The following is a 26,802-nucleotide window of genomic DNA, read 5'->3' as shown; positions in this document are numbered from 1 at the left end:
TTGTTTGCCCTCTGACTTACTGTCCTGATTATACCCTGCATCTACCTTTGTCCTTATTCGATACCACCTGTCAAGGCAGCGGCTACAACTTGTGTTCACACGAGAGTCTGACCGTCCTGAGAATGCTTCAGGAAGCTTGTGGAGTACAATCAGGCCTAGAACCTGCCAGGGACAAAAATTCCTTGTCAGTTATCAACTCTTAGTGTTTACAGCCCTTGAAGCAGTTTTCTGTCCTCTTTAATTTGCAATTTCCCTCGAATTCTGGACAATATAGATTTTAATAGAATAAGATGTGTCATGATACTATTTTCTAAAAGTGAAGATATTGTTTCAGTGCCCATTGATTTATTTGTAATTGTGAATCCTCTGTGCACTGTTTGTAATTTTCTTGGAATAGAATCTTTTTTCCTTTTGCTGGCATTTTTTTTATCAACATAAACAAGTAGACTAGGTTTCTGCTGCTGCTTTCCAGATGTGTCTGAGGCTGGAGGCTCCTTCTCTTACTATCTGTCCTTCTTTCCAGGACATTAGAGATCGCTCTTAAGATGCCCTTTGTATTTTGATTTTGTTTTAGGAAGAACATTCATTTGTTCCTTTAAAACTTCAGTACCTATGCTGTGGTATTACAGTCTGTAAATGCCCAGACTTTTTCCCACTTTAAATCAAAGACTGTCTCATTATTTTATTAAGAAATATGGAGAATTGGTACAATTCTTTGTAGTTTCTCTCTGTGTGCAGTCATCGTTTCAGCACTAGGGAAGGCAGGAGTTCCCTGAGCTGTTGATGCTTCTTTAATTGTTTGGACTCAGAATAGATACAATATCATAAAACAAGCACAGGAGTCCTTGAAGACAACTCTTGGTTGTAGAATCTCCATGGTGTGCAATATTAGGCTGTTGAGTTCACATACACCCCCTATGCTTTCTAGTATCGCTCATTGGCCTGGAATTAGGGCTAGTTAACCATCTCTGCCTGTTTTCATAAGCACTGCCCTCCTCAACACACCTGGCTTTTGTTCATTTTTTAATATCTTTCACTGTATGGACTTCTGGCCCATCACTGTCCTCCCCACCCCCTACCAAGGGGATGTGTATGCACATATATGTATGTTCAAGAAATAAGGACCTGAACTAAGTCTTCAGATTCCATACTTGGTATCTAAAACAGTTTTGTTTTATTGCTTTAGTTTTCTGTTTCCTCTTTCCTTCACCTTTGCTGGAAAGCCATTTATTTATTGTCCTTTACAATCTGCCTGCTCCCCAATAAATCCTGTAGCATGTGTTACATTTTTTTTTTTCTGTTTCAGAAGACTTTTCTGTCTTGAGAATCCCGCTTCTTTCTCAGCAAGTGATCCCAGAGCAGTGACCCAAAGTTCCTATGCCTTGCTCAGTTCTTGTGTATGTCACTTATAGACCCTTCCGTTCTCTGGGTCTCTGCCTATTCCAACCACAGAGAGAGACTTAGTGCACGCAGCCATCGCCATGGAACAGGTTGAAGCGCTGAGCTGCCCTACCCCAAGGCCTTCTGAAGGGTCTGTGCTTCTGTTGCTTATCCTGTGGAGGGAGGCTTTTGATTCATCGCTCTAGCGTGGAAATCCCTTCCTCCATCCATGACTATAGCTCCGTCTGCTTCCAGGAGTTTTCTTTCTCGCCTTCCCCTTAAGTACATGTATTCTCTGTTTTTTCACTGACTGCACAGTATAGAAAAAGGCCTAGTCTCGGGATGAGCCTTCAGAGTTCTGAGAGTTCAGTCACCTGGCCCAGCCAGCTCCTCCTGACCTGCTTCCTGGACCCTGGGCTGTGTGCTGCCCTGAAATGAAACCGTCTTTCTGCACATCCTTTTCTATTGACCTCCAAGTACAGAACTTGCCTGCCTTGTAAAATCTTTCCCTAAAGCCGTCTTTAAGCTTTTACTGATTTACAAGTCAGGAATACTCTTTTATTTCCCGTTTCAGAAGTCATAGTATCTGTTACAGTGTAGAAAGTGTTGCTAGCATAGACTAGGTGTCGTTCAGTCACTCACCCACTCACCTTCCCCCAAGCTCAGCACTCCTGGTTTGCTCCCTAAATATGGATAGCCCCTTAATGTTACATCTTGTAATGGTATAGACTGCGTTTTGCTTTTAGATTATATTAGAATTTTTTAAGGTTTTTTAAATTTTGGTTCTATCAAATCAGTGCTATGTTTAGCTCTGTTTCACCAAGCACTATAGGAAAACATAGACATGAACATTACAAAGAGTAAAACGTGCTTCAGGAAACATCAGCCATGTCAACTTAATAGAGTATATATACGTTCTCAGGAACACACAATAGCCCATGAACAGAAATGGCAAGAGTTCACTAAGGAAGATTGTCAGTGAATGATGAGAATTGCTTCAGGCCTTGGCATGACTGCAAACGCAAAATGGGAACCCAGAAAGACAAATGATTGAGAGGCGATAAACTACATCCATGGTCGTGTGGTCTACAGCATGTGCCACGTCAGTTTGTAGCCACCAACACTCATTGCAAACTATTGAGGAAAGTCTTGACCGACTTGGAACCTTTGAGCTTTCTCTTGGTGACTAGTACTTGTTGCACTTTTCCTGAGAACTTTCATCATAACATCTTTATTTTTTCTCTGTTTTGTATGTTGTCACTGTGTCCTTATAGGAAGGTAAGGGACTAATTTTACTTTTTTTTTTTTTTCACTAAAAGCATATTGCATTCCCTTTTTGTAACAGATTCATGCCCAAGCACAAAATAGCCCACTTAAGGAGGATGCTCAGCCTTATTGGAAATGATGCTGCAGCTCTGTCTGTGACGCTTCCTCCCCAACCAGAACAGAGGGTGTGTAAGAAGTTACTAGAGAATTTTGAACCAAAGTCTGATGAACACCCTGGCCTTGATGCTGAACAAGAAACCCTGGACAACCCAACAATCCCCAGATCAGGCTATCTTCCTCTGAGTGAAGAAAAGTTGGCTCTTGATCCCAGCACCCTTTTGTGTGGCGCCGAAGATGAGCAGAGACCGCTGCATATTACCTGGCCTCACAGGTGGTAAGTGAAGACATGCTCTTTCTAAGTTTTCCATCGTGTGCTCTGACGGTGGACTTTCTAACCTGCCGTCCTGGTAGCCTTAGCAGAGGATGGCTTGGATGTTCGTTTACACAGTCACAGGCAGTATCACTATACCCAGAGCAGCACCAAGGCAGCAGTGCCCAGAACTGTGCATTAAAACTGTCTGTTTATTTTATATGTGAAGTATAGATAACATTTGTAATGGGTTGTTCAACTTGTAATAGCAGCCAGACACGTTTTTAAAAAATCAAATGTTATTCAAGAACTTTCAAAGTAGAAAACTCATATGCTATTATACACGCCCAGCGCCTGTTAATCCGGAATTCGTTCACATATGGACTTCAGTAAACCGCATCACTGTTAGAACAATACTTCCCACTCCTTACTCTTGCTGTGAGCAGCGGCAACTAGACAGCTTCATTTTGTCTGTAGTGTGTTGCTGCATGCGAAGCGGTCTCCCTCTTGCCAAATGCTTTTATATTGTGCTAGTCAAAATTGTCTAGCTGAATGTCTTCTCATCACAGGAAAATCAATGCAGCATATAATCCCACCAAATTTAAACTCGTAAACCTAGCCCCGGCTTCTATAAATTAGGATTTAAGGAGGTAAAATGTCCTGATAATCTTCTGGTATTAGGCATGAATATTTTAATCTAGTTTTTATTCCTCCCAGTTAGTTTAATCTGCATGTGGCCTGATTAGAGTTGCTTCCCCTCCAGATTATGGTCTCTTTATTGCTGCAGTGCTGGGCTGATCATTAGGTCCGATTGAGAGCAACTGTTTGCAGGTGAAGTAATAAGCACACACCGGCAGGAAAGCGCCTTTGCCCAGGATTTGCCTGCAAGCATATTAAAACTCCTCCAGCTCTCCCAGTTGATCTGCAGCATCTGGTACCTAAAGGGATTCTGCCTTTGATTCTAAATGCATGGTCATGAGGTGTAGTTTGGGGCTCGTTTGTTCACTGTGAACCTTCTAGCCTCCTGTTGTCCTCAGAGTATCACAGGGCTCAGTCAGTACTCTGCCATGTGATTTTAAGTAGAGTGGGATGGGATGAGATGAACCTGTTTGAAGGTAAAGTGCCCACCCTCGTTACTGCCTTCTGCAAACCTCTAGTCCAATAACCTTTGCTTCCTTCTAAATGAATAGTTATTATAAGAAAGTTAATTCTAAGACTTTGGTTCTGAATTTTCATAAAAATGTCAAATAATTTGGAGACCATGGGTACAAAACTGTTTAGAGGCAAGGTTCTCACAACAGTGAGAACCATGTTATTCAACACTTTGCACAAAATTAGACAGAGCTATGTTAATAAAATTAACAATATTAAATTGAATAATTCCCTCTCTTCCTTTGTATATTTTGCTTTAATTTAATTTAATTGCCTAAAGTTAGTTGCTTAAAGAGCTGCAGCATTGATGCTTGTGCGCATTCTTATTGTTAGAGCTAAATTATTTTTAATTTGGAGATGAGGGGAAAAAGCCGCATCAGCAAGAGTAAATGCCAAAATATAAAAGTAACACATTCATCCTTACGGGTAATATAGTAGAACATTGGAAACTTGGAGGTTGCCAGACACATAGCTAACATTAGGGCTAATTTTGAAAATCTAGCGTGCAGTCAATTTTACTGATGCCTGGGGACATACAAGGTAGAAGCTGACAAGAGAACTAATTTTGTTTGGGTTATTTACTGCTATGCATCATCCACGGGTTTCCGCCTGACACACAGCTATATGAAGGGGATATTATCACACACTAAAAATTTATGTTGACATTCGATATTTGTTCAATATGTCAGCAGTATTACTTTCATAATCAAAAGAGTAAGAAAAAGAAAAGAGAAAAGCACTTTATGCTCATATAGATATATCTTTTTAATAACAGTCTATAAGGTTAATATAGTTTACCTTTGAGAGTATACAATGAAAACAAGCAGGGTTAGGAGGGGAAATGACAGAAAGCATCAACCCGAGCTGTTTGTTTGCCATTACCTACGCGAGCCATGTCAGCTCTCTGGCCCGCGTCTGATAGCTATTTGTTGTACAGAGAGCACAGCATAAAAAAAATATCAAACTCTTAATACTATTGTGTGCCCATAACCATCTGTCACTGCTAGCCTGGAGATGAGAGGAAGATTAGGAGGAATAAACACTGAGCCGCCGAGCATTGGTAAAGCCTTCGGGCAAAAAACTCTTGTGGGGACATCAAAGACATTCTAATTCCGAGGCAGTCAAGGATTACAGTGTGTAACCTGTGCTGACAACAGATAAATGACTGGCAATATTGTGCCAGAGCTGTTGGGTCCTGCATGGAGTACTGATGGTGATGATGATGATGTTATCTTGCAGAATGGACTCTGCTGGGATAATTTTATGATAAAACACTTTTTTCAAATGCCACTGGGTCTAGGCAGACATTTACTAGCTACAGGGGTAGCAATCAGTTTCTTCAAAATTTACTGTTCTAAGCCCATTAGAGTTCCGGCACAGCAAGACTCTTCGATGAAAAAGCTAAAATGCCTATGTTTTCTTTAGGAGAATATATGCAAATGTTGGGAGCTGAACTCCTACCCTTTAGTGGTAGGTGCTTTATCATATGATTTATGTAAATTTGCTCATAAAAATCAGTTTATTTTTAATTGGTGAATATGAATTAGAAAATTAAGACGCTGGTTCAGCATTCATGCCTAGCTCCAAGCACGCATTCATTTAGATTTCCAATTGTGTGGCTGGAAATCCCATCATTGACCTATCACTGTGCATTGTCTTCTCGGGGAAAGCAAGGTCTCAGTGGAAATGAGAGGGCTGTCCGGGTCTCTCATGAAGTCCTGTATGTTCACAACTCCGTGCCTCGGCTCACTGCCCTGGTCTGCATCTGAGCCACTGTAGCTCATACCTTCTTTCTGAATAACTGTGGAAGCCCTGCTATCTTGTGTCTTGGCCATGCCCATTTTCTAGAGGAGAATGCACGGGGGAAACAGCAGTGCTGTCTCCCTTCTCCTCCCCAGGAGAAGCATGTTGTGAAATCCTATAGCTGTGATCCCTCCCATGATGGGATCATGAAGGCTCAAATACTGTGTTAAACCTCTAACACATCCTGTTCTGAGCCCACCAGATGTTGAGCCTCCTTTGTAAAATATCAAAATCAAAAGTGACATTTTCTAGAAGATACATTCTGACTTTTTATCTGTGTTAAAATGTCTGCATGTGAGAACAGATCCTTAAATGCAAGGTTTGCCCTTCTTTGGTCTTTCTGAATCCGAGACTGTTAAGGACTATAGTCTGCAACCTATGCTGACAGATAAGTAACTGGCGCTATTTTAGCAGACTTTCTGGGTTCTCTGCAGAGTCATTTGTTTTCTCCTTTCTACCCAGTCCTTAATGTTTTGTTATAAACATCTGTAGCACAACACAGCTAATAGAAATGACTTAGAGAAAGACCTGTGGAAAACACTGCATTTGGCAATGCTTGTTTTTTTAAAGCTGTTCTTTCCAAAAAGTACAGCATTGCACCAGCTTCCAACCTTCACAATAGTTTCTATATTGTAATGGCCACAAAGACACACTGCTAGATGAAGAGTCAAAACAAGTGTAGAACGTAAATGCTCACACTTGTCCAGGCTCCTGTTCTCCAACAAACACTCTTAAAAATGACTGGGCCAATCAGACAGGCCAGGGGCTGAAAGTGCTTACATAAGAACCTGATGACCTGAACTCTAACTCCCAAACCCTCTTCTGTCCTGTACCTGCACTTACACATATTCTCACAGTAATAATAAAGCTTTACAGAAGGAGTGAGACACCGAAGGGCTTTTATTTAGATTATACGTACAACTATTTACTGTTTTAGACATGAAAACTAAGGGCAATCTGTAAATCACAATCTTCTCCTCTTCTTTCTCCTCCTTCTCTTCTTCCTCTTTTCCTCCTCTTCTTCCTCTTCATCCTTCTCCTTCATTTTGGTGTTTTGGTTTGCTTGCTTGCTTGCTTGCTTTTGTGAGACAGATTCTCATCTTTTTCTTCCTTTCTTTCTTTTCTTTCTTTCTTTCTTTCTTTCTTTCTTTCTTTCTTTCTTTCTTTCTTTCTTTCTTTCTTTCTTTCTTTCTTTCTTTCTTTCTTTCCCTGTAAAGGCATATGGTGAAAACTCAGATCTCATAGTTGAGTATGCTCCATGGCCCTGTTTGTGCTCACAGTCTTCCCACAGCCACTTTCCTTCCATAAAATCGGGGGTCACACAGGATAAAGGTCAAATTATGTCTTGGGATATAATAGCTTAAAAGGGAATTAAATGCTCAGGAATTCACAAGCTACTATGGCAAACCACTATGTAATCACCACTAGCCATTTTAATTGCTTATTTTTTCATTCTTGTGGACTAAATTTTCTGTCCTGGAATGTTAAGATATTGTATCATGTTTATTGTGTTCTAATTACAATTTTTGTTTTAGTAGTTGACAGCAAACAAGTCTTTGTCACATAAAGGAAAACCCAGACAGAACAGAATTTCCCTCATGATAAGCTAAGTAGTTAGGAAACCACAGGCTAAAAAGCTGTGATAAATCTCCTGAGTGGGTCAATAGGTGTTTTCTGGTTGAGAAAGGTAAATGTGGGTTGGGGGTGTTAAGGAGCTTGAAATTTTTAGAATGGTTTAAGTTAAAAGTTTTTTGATTGGCTTAGCAGATAAGGGCTCTTTTGTCAAACCTCACTCTGAAGGTTCCACTCCCAGAGTCCACATGGTAAAAAGAAAGATTCAACTCCCACAAGTTATCTTCTGACCTCTACATTTGCAACATGGCTTGTTAATACACATACAAATACATAAAAATACTAAACGTAAACTATTTTTAAAGTTCCCCCATTATGTTGTTATTTGAACGGTGGGAGAACTGTCACTCAGAGCTTTTCACTTTGAGTAGATTGAATTCTCATGGTCTATCTGGCAATTACAGCTCTTTCCACAAAGCAGCGATCAGTTGATTTATGCAAAGTTGATTATGATTAAGGGTATGAATTTAGAAAGGACAAAACTTAGTCGTCAGGATTTGGAATGTATTTAGGTGACTAGTTGAGTAAGCATGAGCCCTCATGACATTGAAAGAATTGGCATCCATACCTTTCAAGGCTTCCGTGACCCCTAACAAAAATAATTGATGCAAAATAGAAACCTGTGCATTAACATTTGGTAGTAAAATGAGTTACTTTGTTTTATTTCTTGATGCTAAAGTTTAGCACACAGCTTTAAAAACCAAGTTGATACCTATCAGTTAAACGAGAGCTTGTCTTGGTTTCTCACTGCCAGAACAACTGGGGAGAGGAGTGTTTGCAGTACTTCCTTTAGAGGATTTTGCTGTTCTATGCAGGTGCTATACGTTCCATACATAAGAACAGGGAGCCATGTGCTGGAGTTCAGAGACAGACCTTCTGTGTTAAATGTAAATCTCATTCCAAAAGAAAATTGGCCCTCAGAGAGTATTAATTCTGGGGACAGTGGTCCATACATCCTCCAGTCTCTTAGTGCACTTGGCTCCAACCTCCTTGGACTTGAGAGGAAGCTGCTTTTTTTCCAATCTTTAAAGAGAGGTGATTCCACAGACCCTTTATAGTACTTCAGCCATTCTCAAAACTCAGTGACTTCAACCAGTTCTCTATCTCTCAGCCAATCAAAGATCACATGAATAAGGTTCTGTTTGATTATAGCCATTCCCAAATGAATAAGTTTTCTTCAGATGTATTTTTTTCCTAGAAGTTTTGTGATTTTTTTTGTGCACGGGGGGGGGGGGGGTATTTGTTTAACTATCCATAAAGAATTTCAAATTTTGCACCATTTAAAAAAAAACCTCTCATTTTTATTAGAATTTGAAAAGATATAAATACTAACCTAAAATTGCTATGTAGTATGCCACCTAATAATTTGGCACTGTTAGGCAATTCTATAGAATCCTCTTATATAGGATTGTATAAGTAGTAAGAAATAGTGCAAAAATAAATAACCAAAAACCTAATCTCCATGTATCATTCCTATTACCTACTTACAGTCTTCTTGCTGACTGTTTCCCAGACTACAGAATATACCAGCAAAGTTGATACAGTTCAAGCTTGTCTGCTTCTTGGTGTAAGTTTGACCTTTTATATGTGATGTCAGGATAAACAGCTTGTACCTGTCATTATCTTGGTGATGTTATCACTAGAGTAGCATTAACTAAAGTTCCTGTTGCCCTTTCCTTGCTTAATGTGGTTAAAAAACTGTCTACACTTCACAAACCTACAGTTACTGTGGAGATGTTTGAATCCGATATGATTGTAACAGACACATAGCCCCTGAAATTTCATGCCTCCCTTTGCCTCTTTCTTTTTTCCCTGCTGACCAGATACTTTAATTATTATTACAAGTGAGTTAGCCAGTAGACGGCTCGCTGGTGTGTATGAGTGTGTAGATGTATGGGTGCATAGCTAAATGGAAATGTCCTGATTTCAGTTCTTGTGATCTATGAATTTCCCTGACTGTGAGATGTTTCAGTGCACTCTGTGCACTGTGCAGTTCTGTGTGCTGTACAGGCATGGAATAGAACTTCATACTTTCTCCATGCTACCTCGTTACTTGCATCACGTTTTTTAAAGGATGCCATTTGTAAATGCCAAAGCCTGCCAGGCTGGAGACACAGACTTTTGACTGGATGGGAGGCTGTTTCAGAGTGAATGACATGAGAGGACTCTGAGCTCTTAGTAGTGACAACCAATTAGAGGCTCTAGTTGCTGACCAGCCTGTACCTGCTGAGAGAGTCAGGAAGAATGACTGAAGTGGAGTTAGCATCCCAGAGCACAGGTGGAGGCAGCTGTGTGATCAGCATTGCTTTCAGAAGGCCTCTGACTTCTGCTTTGACCTTGTCTTTATAAAATACCATAGAACTTGGAAATAAAAATCCTTCATGGGTGTGTTAAAACTGAACAATTCATTGTAACAGAGAGCTCATAGCATTTGGGGGAAAGTCTCGAATTGGTTAAAAAGCAAAGTAATGTCTCAGTTGCCATTAAAAACTAATCTAGAAGGAATATTGCTGTAAAATGCCTTCTACCTGTTTCTTCACCATAATCCAGGTGCTGTTACTAGAAACAGCCACTAAAATCACTTTGAAACCCCTATTAAAATCCAAGTAAATAGGCTCCTGTGACGTCTGTAGGTTTTGTAGAGTGAGGCTCAGTGCCCAGTCTCTTTTTCCTTACTCACCCCAACGATTTCCCAGGTAGACTACTAAAAGTTATTTAAGAGTTGCCCTGCTTTATATTGTCTTTGTTGGGTGTGGAACTAATTAGCTTTTCAGTGATATTCATGTTAGCATCATTTGTTGGTTAAACAAAGGAAAAAATTCACACAAAGAGGCAGATGTGCTAGAGTTGCGTTCAGTAGGGAGTACTCGCAGTGCCCAGCCCCTGCAGAAGAAAATGGTGTATCACAGTCTTCTTCAAAAAGCATGTCTTTCTTTGCTGTCCTTTTTCATTAATTTAGATATGTTTCTAAGATGATACATGATGTTACTTCTAATTATGGTTACATGCAGTAATTTCCTTCCTTTTTCTCCCTAAGCTTGGTGTGAAAGACAGTTTCCTCCCAGTGAGTGCCGGGGCGCACTGGTTATTCAGGAGTGGAGGGGATACTGAGGGAGCTGATCGTCCTGTTGCCCTAGCAACACATTTATTTATCAGGGGTTGAAATGACATGAGTTAATATAGCGCATACCTGCTGATCGGCAAACTCCCCTATTTCAGCTGCAGTTGACAATTAAGTCCTGGACAGCTACAGCCAGGGGTTAATGTTCCTCATTAGGAGAACTGGGTCATTACTGGGAAATCAAGGCACTTAAGGCAGCATGGGTAAAATACAAAATTCAGCATCTAGAAGAGTGAGGCTCTTTTATGTTAATTAACCTTATTTTCCTAGGTTTAAAAAAAAATCTTACATGAGCGTGTCAGTGGATCAATTAATTGAAAAAGCTCGGATACTTTACTCTGAGTTGCCTTCATTTCCTTTGCAAGGATTTCATTATTTTATGGAAAATTCTTATGTCTATATGATGAGTAAAAAAGGTATTAAAATTAAGAAGGGAATCATCATGAAAATCAGTTTTCCCACAGGGAGTGAGCAAATAAAAGCCTCGGCAATGGAAATGAATAAGCTGTGCTAATGCCTCACCTAGAGCACCAGTGAGCCCTAGGATCAGTGTTTGCAGGGACCCCTTCTTTAGGAAGCACTTACACAGCTATTCGACCTTCACAAACAGAGACTTTGGGAAAGTGATTTTAGAGACTTGAAACATTCTTCTTTCAGAAGGCTGAGTAGCAGTTAAACAGTAACATTTTAGTTTATAATTGACTTTTTGAAAATACCAGTAAAATTAGATATACTGGTTGAAATTTTTTTTATCGAACTGAGTAGTTTTTTTTAAACTTGATATGTTCATAAATAATGTATCGAGACCTTTCTTAAAGCTTTATTTTCTTATTTCTTTAAAGAGCCTTTATGTTGAAAATAGAATGTATACAGAGTAGAAAAAGATTTAATGTATGGAGCCCTGTCCCATCTGTATTATTCCACTGCCTTCACTGAAGCCTCTTCTTGCCAGTTCCTTCACTTCTGGGACATAACGGACACACACAAAAGGCAAAAGTATTTGTCTCCAAAATACTTACCCTCATCAGCTCTAAACCAAAATCGCATTCTCTAAACTCTTTTAAAGGTGAAAACCATTGATTAAGCCTTACATACCATGTAGAATTCTTACTGATGCTCCTTTACCTGAGATTAAAGTGACTACTTGTGGGACCATGAATGGTAGCCTGTTTCCTGGTTGAGCTAAGATTAGAAGCCCTAGTGACCCTGAAGGGATTCTGGGGCACCAGGCCCCTGTCACTAGCCACAGCCCTCCATAGATTTGTGGCCATCACTTAAGAGCAGTGCCCCACGCCCCTCCACAGGTAGAGGACATGACCTGTGGTCACACAGGCTCAATACCAATCTCCATTTTCATGAGGTACCTAAAGGCCTGGAGGCTTAGCCAATAAGCTTTCCTTCCCAGACACTCCTCTCTTCAAAAGGCATTTAATCTCAGGCCCACCCTGAGAAGTGGAGTATGGTTTTATGCATCCACTTTCTGCCATGACAGTAAATGCCTTAAACCCATGGAGTGTCTCTTTTTATTGGGATCCACCCTGAGGAGCCATGGAGAAGGCCTTTGCCTACAGAATGCTCCCATAGAAGGCACTTCTGCACTGCCAGCCATGATCACCAACCCAAGTCCAAGCTTAAGCCAACCGCTAACAAGCCAAGGACCATGCAGCTCCCTACTCTCCCCGCTCCAGGCTAGACCCCCTTCCCTGCCTCACCGCAGGCCCAGTGACCCTGAACCAGCTCCAGCTGTCCAGCATCTCAGACTGTACACCTCATCCTTGGAGCTTCCTCATCCTTGGAGCAGTGTCCTGGGCTTCCCTATGGCCCAACACCCACCCAGCGACAGCGTGGAGTAAGCAAGGTCAATATCCCGCATCCTGTCTCTGCAGCGATGGAGCCCAGTAGTGGAGCAGACGCCCGACCCCATAACCCTACAGCTGCTGTACTTCTTGGGATTATTTTTCACTGTCAAATGTCATTTTTCTCTTATAGTGAAATCTTAAGGATAGAGTCCTCACCGCACCCTTCTGAGTGTTGCATATACTGCCAAGCATTCTTGGATCCACATGCGGAGTCAGTATTATATACACTGTTGCCTGTCATGGAACTCTAAGCCGCCACAGTAGCTGAATGGCATCTTGAATGTTGCTGCTTTTGAAACAGTATACTCTTGAGATTGGTTGTGTTCTTCAGCTGGAACCAGTCTGTGGTTTCAGCAAGAAAGTACCCAGGGAGTGGAGCCCTCCAGTGAGAGAACAAGACAAAGACTATAGATGTTCCCTAAGTTACTCTCTCTTTTTCTTGGGAAGACTGTTGGACCACATTTCTAGTCTCTATTTGGGGTAACTCCCTGATTGAATCTTAGCATTTGTGCAGAATGATGGAGCCCCTTCTAAGCTCCATCACTGGAGTTTTAGTAGAAAACTCCTCTTATGGTCTGCTTCCTGTCCGTCTAGACATAGGTATCAGTTGATGATGATAGTGCCTCCCTAGTTCTGGAATATTAGTTGATGCTGTCCAGAAAGACTACTTGTGAAATGTCTACCAGCCTGATATTACAAACAAGGATTTTATGCGTGCTCTGCCCATGTAATCTGTGAACCTGCCTCCTGTGGTCTCACTAGCAATAATAGTAACAGGAGAAGCCAGGATATACTTCAAAGATTTTGGCTGTAGTGGTCAAATGAAGATACTATTTAGTAAGGTGGAAAACCTATAAAGTTAGAAAGATGTTTTTGTCCTGCAACTGGATATTCCCAACAGGAAGTTGATACTCAAGTGTCAATCAGAAATAAGGGCTGAAGATAGCAACCTGGGAATTATCAGCAAGATATGTGCAAATTCTTTAAAGAATTTTTAATATGCTATATTTTAAATTTTAGCTTCCTGATTATAAACAGTCAATTTATCCTAAGTCTCAGGATACCAGCTGTGCCCTCCTACAGTTTTGACAATCTTTGTGCTAATTGTGTAGCACCATGTCTGAAGACACAGGTTACCTACTCTCTGGTGTCAGCTCCTTCTTTAGAGGAAGGGGATAATGTAACCTGTGTTACAGGATTAAAGATGATGTATGAAACTGAGCTAGCACATGCAGTCCCTGGACAAGGAAAAAACCCAATAAACTAGCATTGGCTATTTTATTAGTAAATTAAGCCAAACACTTCATTAGCTGACACAGGATTCTTGTTCTCGCCTACTGTCTCCTATTGGTTAAAATCTATTTTTCTTAACTCTTCTAGAAAAAGAAAAAGAACGATACAGCTAAATAAAGTCATCTTTTTTTGTCTCCATTTTCAGCCTACCAAAACAAGTACATACTGTGAAGAAAAAAATGGAATTAAACTACAGAACAAACACTTCTAAGTGGCTGCCTTGTAAATGAAGTCTATAAAAGGCTACCAAATGTCTCTTCTCACTGTATGACTGTTAGGGCATTACTAAATGTAGATGGAGGGGTTAGGTTATTGTTTTTTTTTTTTTTTTAACCTTTTACATCAAGCACTCACACTGTAATTTTGCAGATTATTACCATTTTTAACAAGGTGGATGCCATACACTTTTGAGTAATAATGATGGTGCCTAGATAGCAAGAAAATAAATCACATGATGTAAAGATGGCCTAGTGGCCTAAATACATTAACTAAAGACACATACAGCCGGTACTGTATAGCTGGAATGTAAGAAGAGAATGGGAACCTGTATTGGCTAGCTTTATGTTAACCTGAGAAACTAGCCATGTATAATTTTAACAGTAAGAATGCAGTTTAGACACATCACCTGGTAAATGCGTTTCCAGTTTTTACTTGCACATTGCGTTTTTAAACATTGGTGTTAATAAATGTTTTCATGTACGACACGGTGTGAATATGCACCATGACTATGATAGGCAAAGGCAAAGGCTTGGTACGAAAGGTGCGGTCAGTGCTGGAGATACAGAGGAGCCCAAACAGGCTCCGCCTAGTGGGAGGTCCTTAGGTTGGTCCTCATTGCAGGGAAAGGGGACTTCAGACCTAGAAGCTCTTCTTCCAGTACACAGGTCCTGCCACTGCTACCCAGTCAGTGGCCCAAACGTGAGAGCCCAGAACTGTAAGCAAAATTACTCCTTTCTTCTCTTAAAGTTCACTGCCTCTAGTATTTGCTGTAGTAACAAGAACCCAGTGTTGTAATCCGGTATAATTTATCTAGTTCATATATACAATCCAGTGACTTTTTGTAAATTTATAGTTCCCAGGTCACAACATAGATTGTATTTTAGAATATTCAACTCAGAATAAACCATTTTGCTACATACTTTACCGGTGGTGGTGGTGGTGGTGGTGGTGGTGGAGGAGGAGGTGGTAGAGGTGGTGGTGGTGGAGGAGGAGGTGGTAGAGGTGATGGTGGTGAAGGAGGTGGTGAAGGAGGTGGTGGAGGAGGTGGTGGTGGAGGTGGAGGAGGAGGAGGTGGCAGAGGTGGTGGAGGTGGAGGAGGAGGTAGGTAGTGGTAGTGGTAGAGGAGGAGAAGGTGGTGGTGGTAGAGAAGGAGGTGGTGGTGATGGAGGAGGAGGTGGTGGTGGAGGTGATGGAGGAAGAGGTGGTGGTAGTAGAGAAGGAGGTGGTGGTGTTTTGGGTTTTTCAAGACAGAATTTCTCTGTGTATCCTTGGCTGTCCTGGAGCTCTCTGTAAACCAGGCTGTGCTGGAACTCACAGAGATCCACCTGCCTCTGCCCCCAAGTGCTTGGACTAAAGGCATGTGCCATCACAGCCTGGCTTTCCTGTGCATTCTTTAAAGTTGTTTCCACTGAGTCATTGTTGGTGATAAATTCATCTCTACATATTTTTTCTCTATTGTTAAGAGAATTTTGCCCAGTATAATGTTCTAAGATAAGCCTACCTCTTCTCAGATAATTACAAGTTAATTCATCTGGCTCTCCCTCTGAAGTCACTTTGAAGATTTTGTCTCTTTGTTATTCACCTTGACTCTATGAGCCTTCCTTTTTCCTTGCCTCCATGCATCCCCCCTTCCTTCCTGTCTCACGTGTAGTTCATCAGACATTTTAAGTCATGGGGGCTTTGTCTGTAATCAGTTGTGAAAGTCACTTGCATTGCATCTTCAGTAACCACCCTCCTTCATTTCGCCTTCTTTCCTGAAGGACCCTGGACCTTGATCTTCTCCCTGCCTCATGATTCGTAACTTTTCTCATCCACATCCTCGTGCTCTGCCGTCTGGTCTTGTTCTCTCACATTTGCTCTTAACTAATTTGACTAATTTCACTTGTTTTATTTGTCCAACTTGTTTACTCCTACTTTAAAACTATTCGGTCATTTTTAATCTTTCTTTATTCATCATATATTTATTTTTTAAACACTGACCACATACGGTTTTATGTTTTATATTTGATAATCAAAGTGTCTGAAACCTATGCGTCTACTGTCATTTTCCCACATGACATTGGTGACTTTGGTATTTTCCCTTGTGCTTTTTATTGTAAAGCTTTATTCTTTTTTAAAATATTACATCTCTCTCTCTCTCTCTCTCTCTCTCTCTCTCTCTCTCTCTCTCTCTCTCTCTCTGTGTGTGTGTGTGTGTGTGTGTGTGTGTGTGTGTGTGTGTGTGTGGTGTGTGTGAATTCAGGCCATCTGGAAGAGCACCAAGTGCTCTTAACTGTTGACTTGTCTCTCCAGCCCTGCTTGTGCCTTTGATATTTGATGACATGGGGTACTCTGATTAGTGCCTGTGCCATATATGGATTCCTCAAAGGGAACATGCATTTGCCTTTGTCAAATGCTAAGATCGCATCCTTCCCTAAGCTGTTTTGCCCTGAATTCTCACCGTGGGTTATTAGTTTGGTGACTGTGGGCTTACACAAGCTAGGAAACTCGGAGAGGACTACATCATAAACCTGGGCTTCTGTCCTGTGGTGTTGCTTCCATGCATTCTGTTCCTTCCATCCTGCTCTCCACACTCATGGGAACGAGTAGTCTTAACATGTGGATCTTTAGAGAGTTAAAGACTTGGGCGATGGGAGGGAAAGCCAGTCCTTGTGACATAAGCCAATAATCCTAGCTAATCAATGTGCTAAAAAGAATGGATGGGCCTAGGAAAAGACCATATTGAATGAGGTAACCCAGACCCAGAAAGACAAACATCACACATTGTCTTTCTTCAGAGGCTCTTAGCTGCAGTCATCAGATGTGAATACATATCCTGGAGTCACTTTAAAAACAGGAAAGTAAGCAGGGCACATTGCTGGAATAGGGGTTAGCAGGATAGATATGATCTGATCAGGGAAATGGGAAAAAATGGGCCCTAATTAAAGAGGAAGAGGGATACAGAAGAAGAATGAGGTAAAATAAAATTGAGAAATATAAAATTCAACAACTACTACTATGTTTCAAAAGCTATGATATATATAAGTCTGTATATATATATATATATATATAGTTTGAATTAAATTTTCTCACCTGAGTTATAGATGCTGCCTCCAAGAGTCAAAGACCACCCAACAAAAACACTAACAGTAATTATGAGATTATGTTGACCAGGATTGTTCAAAAACCACTAAAAACCTACAAGTGATTGATATTGCCCCTGGTTACTCTCCAGCATGGAGCATACATTCCTGTTGAACACTTCAGACACCAGGTGCAGGACCCTGAGCTGAATGTTACCTGAAAGCCTCCTCCCTAAGAACTAGCATTCATGGTACCAGAAGGTACTATTCAAGCTTTCAAAGAAGGGAAGCAACTAACAGTCTTACCCAACTACTATGCCTAACAAACCACAATCAGCATGGCATGATAACCCTAAGGGATAAGTAATGACATGCCTGCCTTGGCAATAACCAACAGCTCTCTAATTGGACATAACACCTGCTTAACAAAAGAAAATTATCCCTGCTACTAGAAACCTAGCCAACTAGCAAGGACTAGTGAAATCATGGATCTTGGTGGAAATCCTAGGACTATCATTTTACTAAATCAGCGTAATCCCTAACTGCATTCTGAGTATTTGTTTTTATATCTGTAGATAAGTGGGATCCTCACGGTGTCACAGGGGTGTTGGCAAAAGCATTTACCTTTCTGGGATCTAGTAGCAGTGGCTGAGTACTTCACTATCTCCTCATCAGTGTTCATCTGATGTGTTCAGCAGTGTTCGGTGAGTCTCTGCCTACGAGCATCTCTGTTCATACACTTCGCATCCCCAGCCAAGGGACTGTTTGATTTCTCTATATTTTATGGTTTGGGGGGTAAAACAGTGTTTATGAAACTAGACTTTATATTATTCTCCAAAACTTATTTTAGACCTCAGTCTCAGAAATAAAGACTTAATTGTCTTCTCTTTGCATGTCTCTCAAATAATCTTACCTAGAGGAAGAAACTATAGAATGTCCTTACTCCTATTTCTGGCAGGCAGAGTGGATTTAGAGAGTAGGGAGTACCAATTGGGATGGAACTTAAACATATTGATTAATATTGCCCTTCTTCATTATTTATTTTTTATTTTCTCTTTGCCTATAATGCTTTTGTATTCATTTTAGTTATAATTTTCATAGAATATTATGTGAATTGGGGAAGAGAAAGAACCATGATTAATACTTCTAATACCCTTCCATGTGTGTGTCAGTATGGCTTCTGTTTTGCTACCTGCTCCAGAGAACTCCAAGATTATCTCAATAAGTGAACCCCCAAGAGAAGGAAAAGTCAGTCAGTACTTCGTAGAGGATGACAAAAGGGTTCCCATAGATATGTAACATCCCTAGCTCCTGAGTCATTTATGTTGCAAGAAGAAGCAGAGAACTGATCTGAATGTGAACCCGTGTTCAAGAAACTCAGAAAAACTGCCAAACTGTTTTGTTTTTATATATGGGGCTGAACTCAAGATGTGAATTTATGAAATCTCCTCATCCACAAGGACAAGCCAACTGGTATTGTCATTGTGCTAGTCCCGTTAAGTTGGTCATATTGTTATAATTTTTAATATAGCTATTCTATCACATAAAGAAGTCACTGTAGTAGCAGATGCCCAGGTCCTCTGGCCCTTAGAATCTTTCCACCCATTCTACTGCAATGTTCCCAATGCCTTAAGAAATTTAAAGGTGGTGTTGTAGATGTATCAATTATGGCTGGGTCAATTGTTCTTTGTATTTTGACTAGTTGTGGATTTATGTAATGGTCTCCATCTGCTGCAGAAAGTAGCCTCTTTAATGAAGAATGAAAGCCACACTTATCTGTAAATACCAGGATAAGTATTTTAAATGCAGTTAGAGAACACACTGGCTTGAGAAAGTAGCAGTAGTAGGTTTCCCGCTAGAATCCATAGCCTCATAAGCTAGTATTGGAATAAATTTATAGTACGCACCTTGAATTCCCTCCTGTAGAGCAGTCCTTATGTCCAATTAGATGTCTGTTGGTTACTCCGTCTAACTGCCACCATTAAACCTTTAGGTTAATAAGGTTTGTAGGTTTTCCATCTAGGTCGGACTGTTGATTGCTTTTCTCCCTTGGCTGCTTGCTTGGCACCTTTAGATACTATAAAAGCTAGTCTTTAGGCAGGTGGCTTCTAGACCAACTTTTCCAAGACCAAAATATATGATATCTTCACTAATAGGATTTTACTTTCAAGTTATAAGAGGCAACCAAGGGCAACAGCAATTGTTCTGAGAATCTCCAGGACTCTCATGAACAACACCTGCAAGAAAGGCTTCCTGTGCTTGGTGCTAGGCATTTAGTTATTCTGTGGCACTTAGGAGGAGCTTTATCATCCCAAGTGGTATGACTTCATTCTATATACATACACATAAACACACACACACACACACACACACACACACACACAAATGTAGTATTTTTAAGGAAGGATAAAATAATGTTTCTTCATTGCTTTTTCCAGCATCTTTGGTGTTCTTTATCATTCCTTGGTTAAAATGCCCAGATGTTTTCCCCACTTGGCCTTTCACATATGTTCTACTGTGCTCATCTCTAGAATTTCTTCTCCTCCCCTGATTCCTTTCTACGTTCCTGGCTTTTGTGGTGAGTCCACACTATACATTTACATCAAGAGATTGAGGACTGGGATTCATAAATGAGATGTGCTTCTCTGTCTTTCTGGGTCTGGGTTGCCTCACTCACTATAGTATTTTCTGGTTCAGTCCATTTACCTACTAATGACATTATGTCATCTTTTTCTTTACAGCAAGTACCATTCTGTCGTACATATGCACCACATTTTCATTATCCATCCATTAGTGACTCTTACAGAGCCCTCCTTCCACAGGGAGCCACAGCAGTTAATGACTGCTGGGGGAAGATTCAGTCCTCTCCAGGGAGGAGCCCCTAGTAGGTTATCTGTTTGCAGTGGTCAGCCACAGATCCATTCAAGCAGCAGTAAATGGGTTCAGCAAGTTATATTTATATATGCATAAATGTGACAATAATCAAGAAAATGTCAAGAATTTGAAAGAAAGAGAGAACTCAGAAGTAGGCCAGAGAAAACAAATGGAAATGATGAAAATGCAATAGTCATGAAATTCTCAAGAAATTTTAATTAAATTAAAAAGTAAAATCACACACATGGACACAGAAAGATGCAGGGCCGGGAGCTGCAGTGAACTTCTTATGGAGGCTTGGACCCCCAAGCCCTACCCCTGTCTAAAGAGTGCTCTCCTCAAGCCACTGCGAGAAGCCTGCTGAACTGGACGCTGTGTGAAATGGCTTACCTGGTCTGAGTGCCATCCTCTCTGAGAACGCCACGCTCAAATAGTTCTGAAGTGGGGAAAGGTCCTTCAGGCTCTCCACTTCAAATTTTACACATGTCTCACACACCCTTGCATGCACTTTTATGTCATACCCAGATGCCTGAAGTGTCCATTTGCACCTCATCCAGGGTGCAGCCATCTTTATCTGTTCATTTTGAACTCTATTTTAAGTACCTAACAATGTATGGTGTTTATATATGTGGGGATTTTAGACCATTACAAGAGCATGGCATACAGATAGATAGCTGGCAGCATCTATAAATAAAAGGACACCTTCATGAAATCATCTGTAGTAAATCCTTGTTTGTGCAGGAACCAGAGTGAGAGGGAATTTCTCAGGATAAATACAAGAAACAATAAACTCAAAGTCAGTGGCAGAAGCAGTGAATAAGGATGATGAAGACAATAGATGTGTCTCTTTCAGACATGAGAACTTTAGGCAGGAGATCATAGTGTGAAATGAAGGAGAGAGTGGGGGATGGGAGTCAGAGAGACACTCGATGGGCCAATTTGATCTCAACTAATAGAATTTAGCCCATGGCCATTTTAGAGAAGAGAAAACAAGGTGTGCTGTGTTGAAGAGAATGCTGTCATATACCCATTTTTTGGAAGCAGCTTGGAAGAGTAAGTCTCTGAAAATGTGTTTTGAAGGTACAGAGGTTAACATTTACTATAAATATGAAGATGAGCAATCAAGCTTTAAATTTCTCGAAAAAGAAAGATAGCCTTATTATTAATAAACTGAGCAGTAAAAATGATTGTCAATTTTCTTATGGCCTAGAAAATATTGGGTAAGTGATGACATGCTGATTCCAGAAGCAAGATTGATCATTAGTGCAGTATGATGTGTTTTAAGAGGGGTGTGTGTGTGTGTGTGTGTGTGTGTGTGTGTGTATGTGTGTGTGTGTGTGTGTGTGTGTGTGTGTGTGTGTGTGTGTGTGTGTGTGTGTGTGTGTGAGAGAGAGAGAGAGAGAGAGAGAGAGAGAGAGAGAGAGAGAGAGAGATTGTTTTTTAGTTAGTTAGTAAGTTTGTTTGTTTTGAAGGATTCTAACTGTTCTTGGGAAAGCCAAATGTAGATTGTGCAGAGAATCTGGCTCTAGAAGCACTAGAACACTTCCTCTAGTAGAGAAGAGGTAAAAAGTTTAGACTTGCAAAGAATCAATCTCGACTTAGTTCACTCTAATGTCTTTCTCAATGATGTGCAAACTACTGTACTGGACAGTGGACGATAGCATATAGGTAACATTGCCATAACCTCTACTCTTAAGGAGCTCAGAACACAGGAGATATAACCTTATAGGAAGGTAAGTACCAGAGGTAGACAAGTAAGTGTACAAGAGACCAGTGTCCCTGGTGAAGAGCTCTGCAGCCGCACATTTGTAGAGTAGAAGAAAAGGCGTAATTCGAGAAAAGTGAAATTTGAGGACTATGAGAAATAGGTGTCATTTTCATTATTGCTTGGAAAATATAAAACTAGAAGCAATTTAATGTCAAATATTAGAATTATCTAATGAAAAGTTAAAATGTTATATGATCATTTTAAAATATGATATGCATTTATGTGTTAGTGTAGACAGACATTTAGTAAAATGTAATGTGCAGAATAATGAACATTAATCTCATAAAATGAGAAAGGTAGATATTAAAAACCTTCATACAAAGCATGTTTAAGAACACAGGAAGGAGTCTGGAGCTAACTCAATGAACAGCTGCTGGTATTAGAAACTCCTGTACAGAGGGACCAGGAAAGGGAAGCATGTATCTCTGCATTATTTCTGTTCTGTTACAATGAGTATGTACTTTTATTTAAAATTTAATTCTAGATGTTCATGAGATATAAAAATAATAGGATCTCATTCTGCTGGCTCACATGTCTTATCCTCTCATCTAACCCTCTAGGTCTTTAAATTCACTTGTATTGTCTAATCTCCTTTCTTTCTGTTGATCTGGTTAAATTCAGTCAATACCTAGTTTGAGCTCCTATGGAATGGACCTCTCTCACTATTGAGACCATACAGTAAGCTTTTAGGTTATTTGTTTGTTACTATCATTGTATGTTTTCAACACGTGTATCATCTCTGTTGAGTATTTCTTAGGTAGTTACTGTGTGTGCTGACTTTAAGCCAGGAAGCCAGGGTAAAACAGGAAATCATTTTATTTCTATGCAAGAGGGGAAAAAGCAGTTCTCAAAGACAATTAAAGAATTCCCTAGAGTAGATCCTGGGGAAAATGTCTACCTGGAAGGGATGGACACTGTGGTATTAGTTCTTAGTATTACTAGCAACCAGATGCAAACATATTTCCTGCATACAATTTCTAGCAAAATAATGTTGAAATCCAAAAGAAAATCTAATTGATTGGTCACTACATTTGAGAAACAGGACAAGACTTAGTAATAAACTGAGGAGGCAAAAATTTGATTGTGTGGAGCCTTCCAGATTTAAGGAAGTATCTGTACTCGTTGTATTATGATGAAACAGCATGGGATAATGACTGCTGAAGTCATACTCTCCAGGGAGGAAGACTAATAAAGTTAGTTACACTTATGACCTACCAGTTTGTTGTACATGTTTGTCCTTGAGCTTCCTGACAAGATTGTAGAAAAGGATATCACTAGCAAGTCAAACAGCTATGCAAAAAGTACTTATCTAACATATAGGAAATAAACAACAGCAATAAAAAAAATCTGGGGGTAGTCAAGCTTCTAGCAGTGGGGAACTTCTCAAGAAAATCATTAGAGTCCTAATGGAAAAAAATATTAAGGATAGTTCAGTCAGATGGAAAGAGCAGGAAGATGTAACCCAGACAAGGGTGCTAGACTTTCGTGACAACAAGGGATTTGGAGGTCGAGGCAGGGTTCTTTCAGTTGGCGAGGGTATCTGAAAGGAGAACACATAGCAAACTAGAGAGACCTTGAGACTAGGAAGCTCTCTTATCCAGGAAAAAGGGCTCATAAAAACCCAAGTCAGGAGAGGGATGATGCTGCCTCTGTGAGATAAGATGACCTGTGAAGAGTCACTTAGAAATGGTACATTGTAGAAAGTTCTCTTGCTAATAAGAAAAAAGATATTTCAAAGACAGAAAACACTGTGGTGCAAAGACAGGCTCACCAGCCAACACTAAGGTGAGAATAGATCTCAAATAGGTACTACTAGACTAGATTTCCATGACAAGATCTCTTGTTACTGAAATGACAAGTAAGAATATCAATATGCAAATAGCATGAAACTCTGATATCTGTGAATTCAAATTTCGTTTTTTAACTTGATTTCTTTCCAATGGAATATTTCAATGTGTTATAGATATCTCATGTAGCCCAGGACTCTTGTCTTTACTAATCATCAATCAGGGCTGTGCTAATGTATACTGTATAAACAGCGTTGTGGTCCTTCCCCTGACATTCATTGAAATCATGCACTGACTTATTAAGTACAGCTTGGCTCAGATGTCTCTTAAAGCCAACATTGAAAAAAGTATCTTTCATTCACCACACGTAGTTTTCATCTCAGAGGCTTACTGCTAAGTAAGCTCACCTTTTCTAGTTCTTTCTGAACTCTGGCTGGCTGATTCAACTCAGCTTTTCTGGCTCAAACTCCTCTCCAAGCTCACTGATTCAATCTGGTTTCTCTCAGCTTCTCACTGGATTACCCTGCTTGGCCTCAAACTAACTCAAGCAATTGGTTCTAATCTTCTGGCTTCAACTGTCTCTGTAGTCACCCAACTGCACTGCACCAGACTCAGCTCCATCCAGTGGAACTCAACTGCATTATCTGAACTCAGTTGGAGTTCTCCCTGTGCTGCTTTTAGGTGCCTCTCTTTCCTTTCTGTTCTCATGAGAGTTGGAAATATTCCAACTCTGATTCATGCTGTCAAATCTTCCTCTTATCTGTCACTTTGTCTTTCCCTCAGTCTGTCATTGTGTGGACTTAAAGGTGAATACTAAAGGAGTGTCTTCCAGCCAGAGGGATTGTGGTATGTCTTCATTCCAACTGAATCACAGACCTAGAAGGTCTTTGATGTGATCACTTGCAGACCAACCACATTTCTGGATTAAAATTTCTCTACATATCCCTAGTTGTATTACTTAGAGACATAAACTAAGACTGTGTATCTGTCTATCGCTGTTTCTACATGTCTCCCTCTCATTGCCTTTGTCCTGCTTTTTTCCTAGGCATTAACCTGGACTCTCAACTCTGTAATTTTTGGGCCATCACCTTTGCCAGAGGTGAAGCAACACAGAGTACAGTTATCATGTTGTATATGCTTCTGCCTGCTATAGGCCTTGGCATTACAGGGGTTTTGGCTTGTGAACAACGAAGAGGCCTGTACTATAGAGGCTGGCAGCGTTTCTCCCTGGTCCATACCTCCCTGAATCAGAAAACATGAAACAGCTTAACATCCTGATTGCCTTCTGGGTACAAAGTAGAGAGGAGATAAATTTATTAAAATTCTAAAAATACCTAGTGTCAAAGGGCAGTATATTAACAAGTGTTAAGTATGTTTAGAAAGAGTAGTACTGAACATGGTCAGTAGGGATACAAATTAAACTACATAAATAATGTGCAGGGTATCAGCGCTACAAACTTACATGTAAGTAGTATTATCCATATCAAGCAGGTTGTACTTATGTATTTAGGAATATATTTGTAGCAATTACTGATGGAAAAGGAGGCAATGGATTTGCAAGAGAGCAAAGAAGGGTATATAGGAAGGTTCAGATGAAGTGAAGAGAAGGGGAAAATAGAATAATTATATCCTCAAACAATAAAAGAAATAATATAAAACAAAAACAATGCCAGGCATGATAACATACTTGTAATCCCTGCCCTTGGGAGACTGAAACAAGACAATCAGAATTTTGAGGCCAGCCTAGAATACACAGTTCAAGGCCAGCTATGCCTAACTTAAAAGACCCTATCTTAAAACAGAACAACAGAATTAAAGCCAGAACTCCCTTTAATCCGTTTACCATACTACTAGCTGACTTTAAAAGAAACAAATAGTATGTCAGAGTCACATGTTCCCTTTCATTATTAGAGCACTAGTCATAGCTGCCAGTATGTGGACTTGGCCTATGACTGTGTTCTAGCACATAGGTGTATGAGGAAAATGAAGTACGTGTATACAGTAGAATACTGTCGTTTATATCACCATGGCTGAAACTAGAGATCATTTCCTTATGTGACCTAAACCAGGAACAAAAGAAGGAGTATCTCTTCTGTGTAGTATAGAAAGTTGATCATGGAAACTGTGTGGGAAAGTTGTCAACAGAATCTGGTTTTGTTCCAGCTTTCAGTGACACAGCCTCTTCTCTCTGCACTGCTTTTCACTCTTTGCAAGCAAAAATGCATTATGGGTAGCCTCCAGTTACCAATGTGGAATGGCTTATTAAAGACACAACTATTAGTTGAAGATTTACATAGTAGAAGACAGATGAAGTGGGAGACAGGAATGGGGGGGGGGGGTAATGAGGAAAGAGAAATTGAGATTGCAGAAGCAAGAAAGAACAAAATAAATGAAATGAAGAAATTGTTCAGTAGTGAAGACCACTGGCTAAATTATCTTTAAGCAAAAGCTGCACATACAGAAAGGAAGGCACACTGCTGTTGACATCAGGCAGAGAAAGTTAAAAAAAGAAAGAAAAGTACATGTCTTAGAAAGCATATCAGACCAGTCAGCAGTGACAACCAGCTTAGGAAGTAAATAGAAGCCTGTGTTTGTAAGAAGCACATCGCTGAATTTGGAAGTGTGAAATGTCTTAAGGTTTCAGTTAGTTGGTTAATTAGTTGTTTTGTTGGCTGATTGATTTTTAATGGAGAAATTGTCTTGTTTTGTTGAAACAGGATCTTAGTATTTAGCCCAGGCCTTTCTCAAACATGAGATTCTCCTACCTTAGCCTCCCAAATGCTAAAATCACAAGTTCATGTCTTGTGAGATTGAGTTTGTAATGAAATAGAGATAGGTTAGCAAAACTTAGGAAGGTAAAGATGTTTGAAACTGTCTCATTGGAGAATTGATTGGGTATTGCTTCTCCATATTGATTGTCTTCTTCAATCAAGGAATGCCTATTGCTTAGTGATCTGGGGACTATGGGCTGAAGGTAGAAACTTTCTTCCTCCTCTCAGTTTGTGTAAGAAGAAAGAGACACAACGTCAGAGATGAACAAAAGAAAAGTGAGACTAGAGTTGGTGTGTAAATTCTGGTGTAAGCTTTCTTTGTGATACTTAATGCTGGAATGCTTACGTTTGATGGTTACTTGGTTGAGAAGCTTAAGTAAGATTATGATCAGGTGTTTAGTAGGAATGTGGAGCATTTATAGAGCAGCTGACTTTGTGCCACAGA

General features: G+C 40.1%; 1 protein-coding gene across 4 annotated transcripts in view; it reads left to right on the top strand.

Moving 5' to 3' along the window:
• The window catches only part of GTDC1 (glycosyltransferase like domain containing 1), a 335,697-nt gene that overhangs the window by 280,456 nt on the left and 28,439 nt on the right, over positions 1–26,802 (top strand). For all 4 annotated transcript variants that reach the window (XM_080928239.1, XM_080928237.1, XM_080928236.1 and 1 more), the window contains one exon: positions 2,726–3,040. In XM_080928239.1, coding sequence (XP_080784365.1) covers positions 2,726–3,040 — 315 coding nt within the window. The remainder of the gene's footprint in view (positions 1–2,725; positions 3,041–26,802) is intronic.

This window comes from Micromys minutus, assembly GCF_963924665.1.
Source record: "Micromys minutus genome assembly, chromosome: 13".
NCBI lineage: Eukaryota > Metazoa > Chordata > Mammalia > Rodentia > Muridae > Micromys > Micromys minutus.
This window is presented reverse-complemented; position numbering and strand designations above follow the sequence as displayed.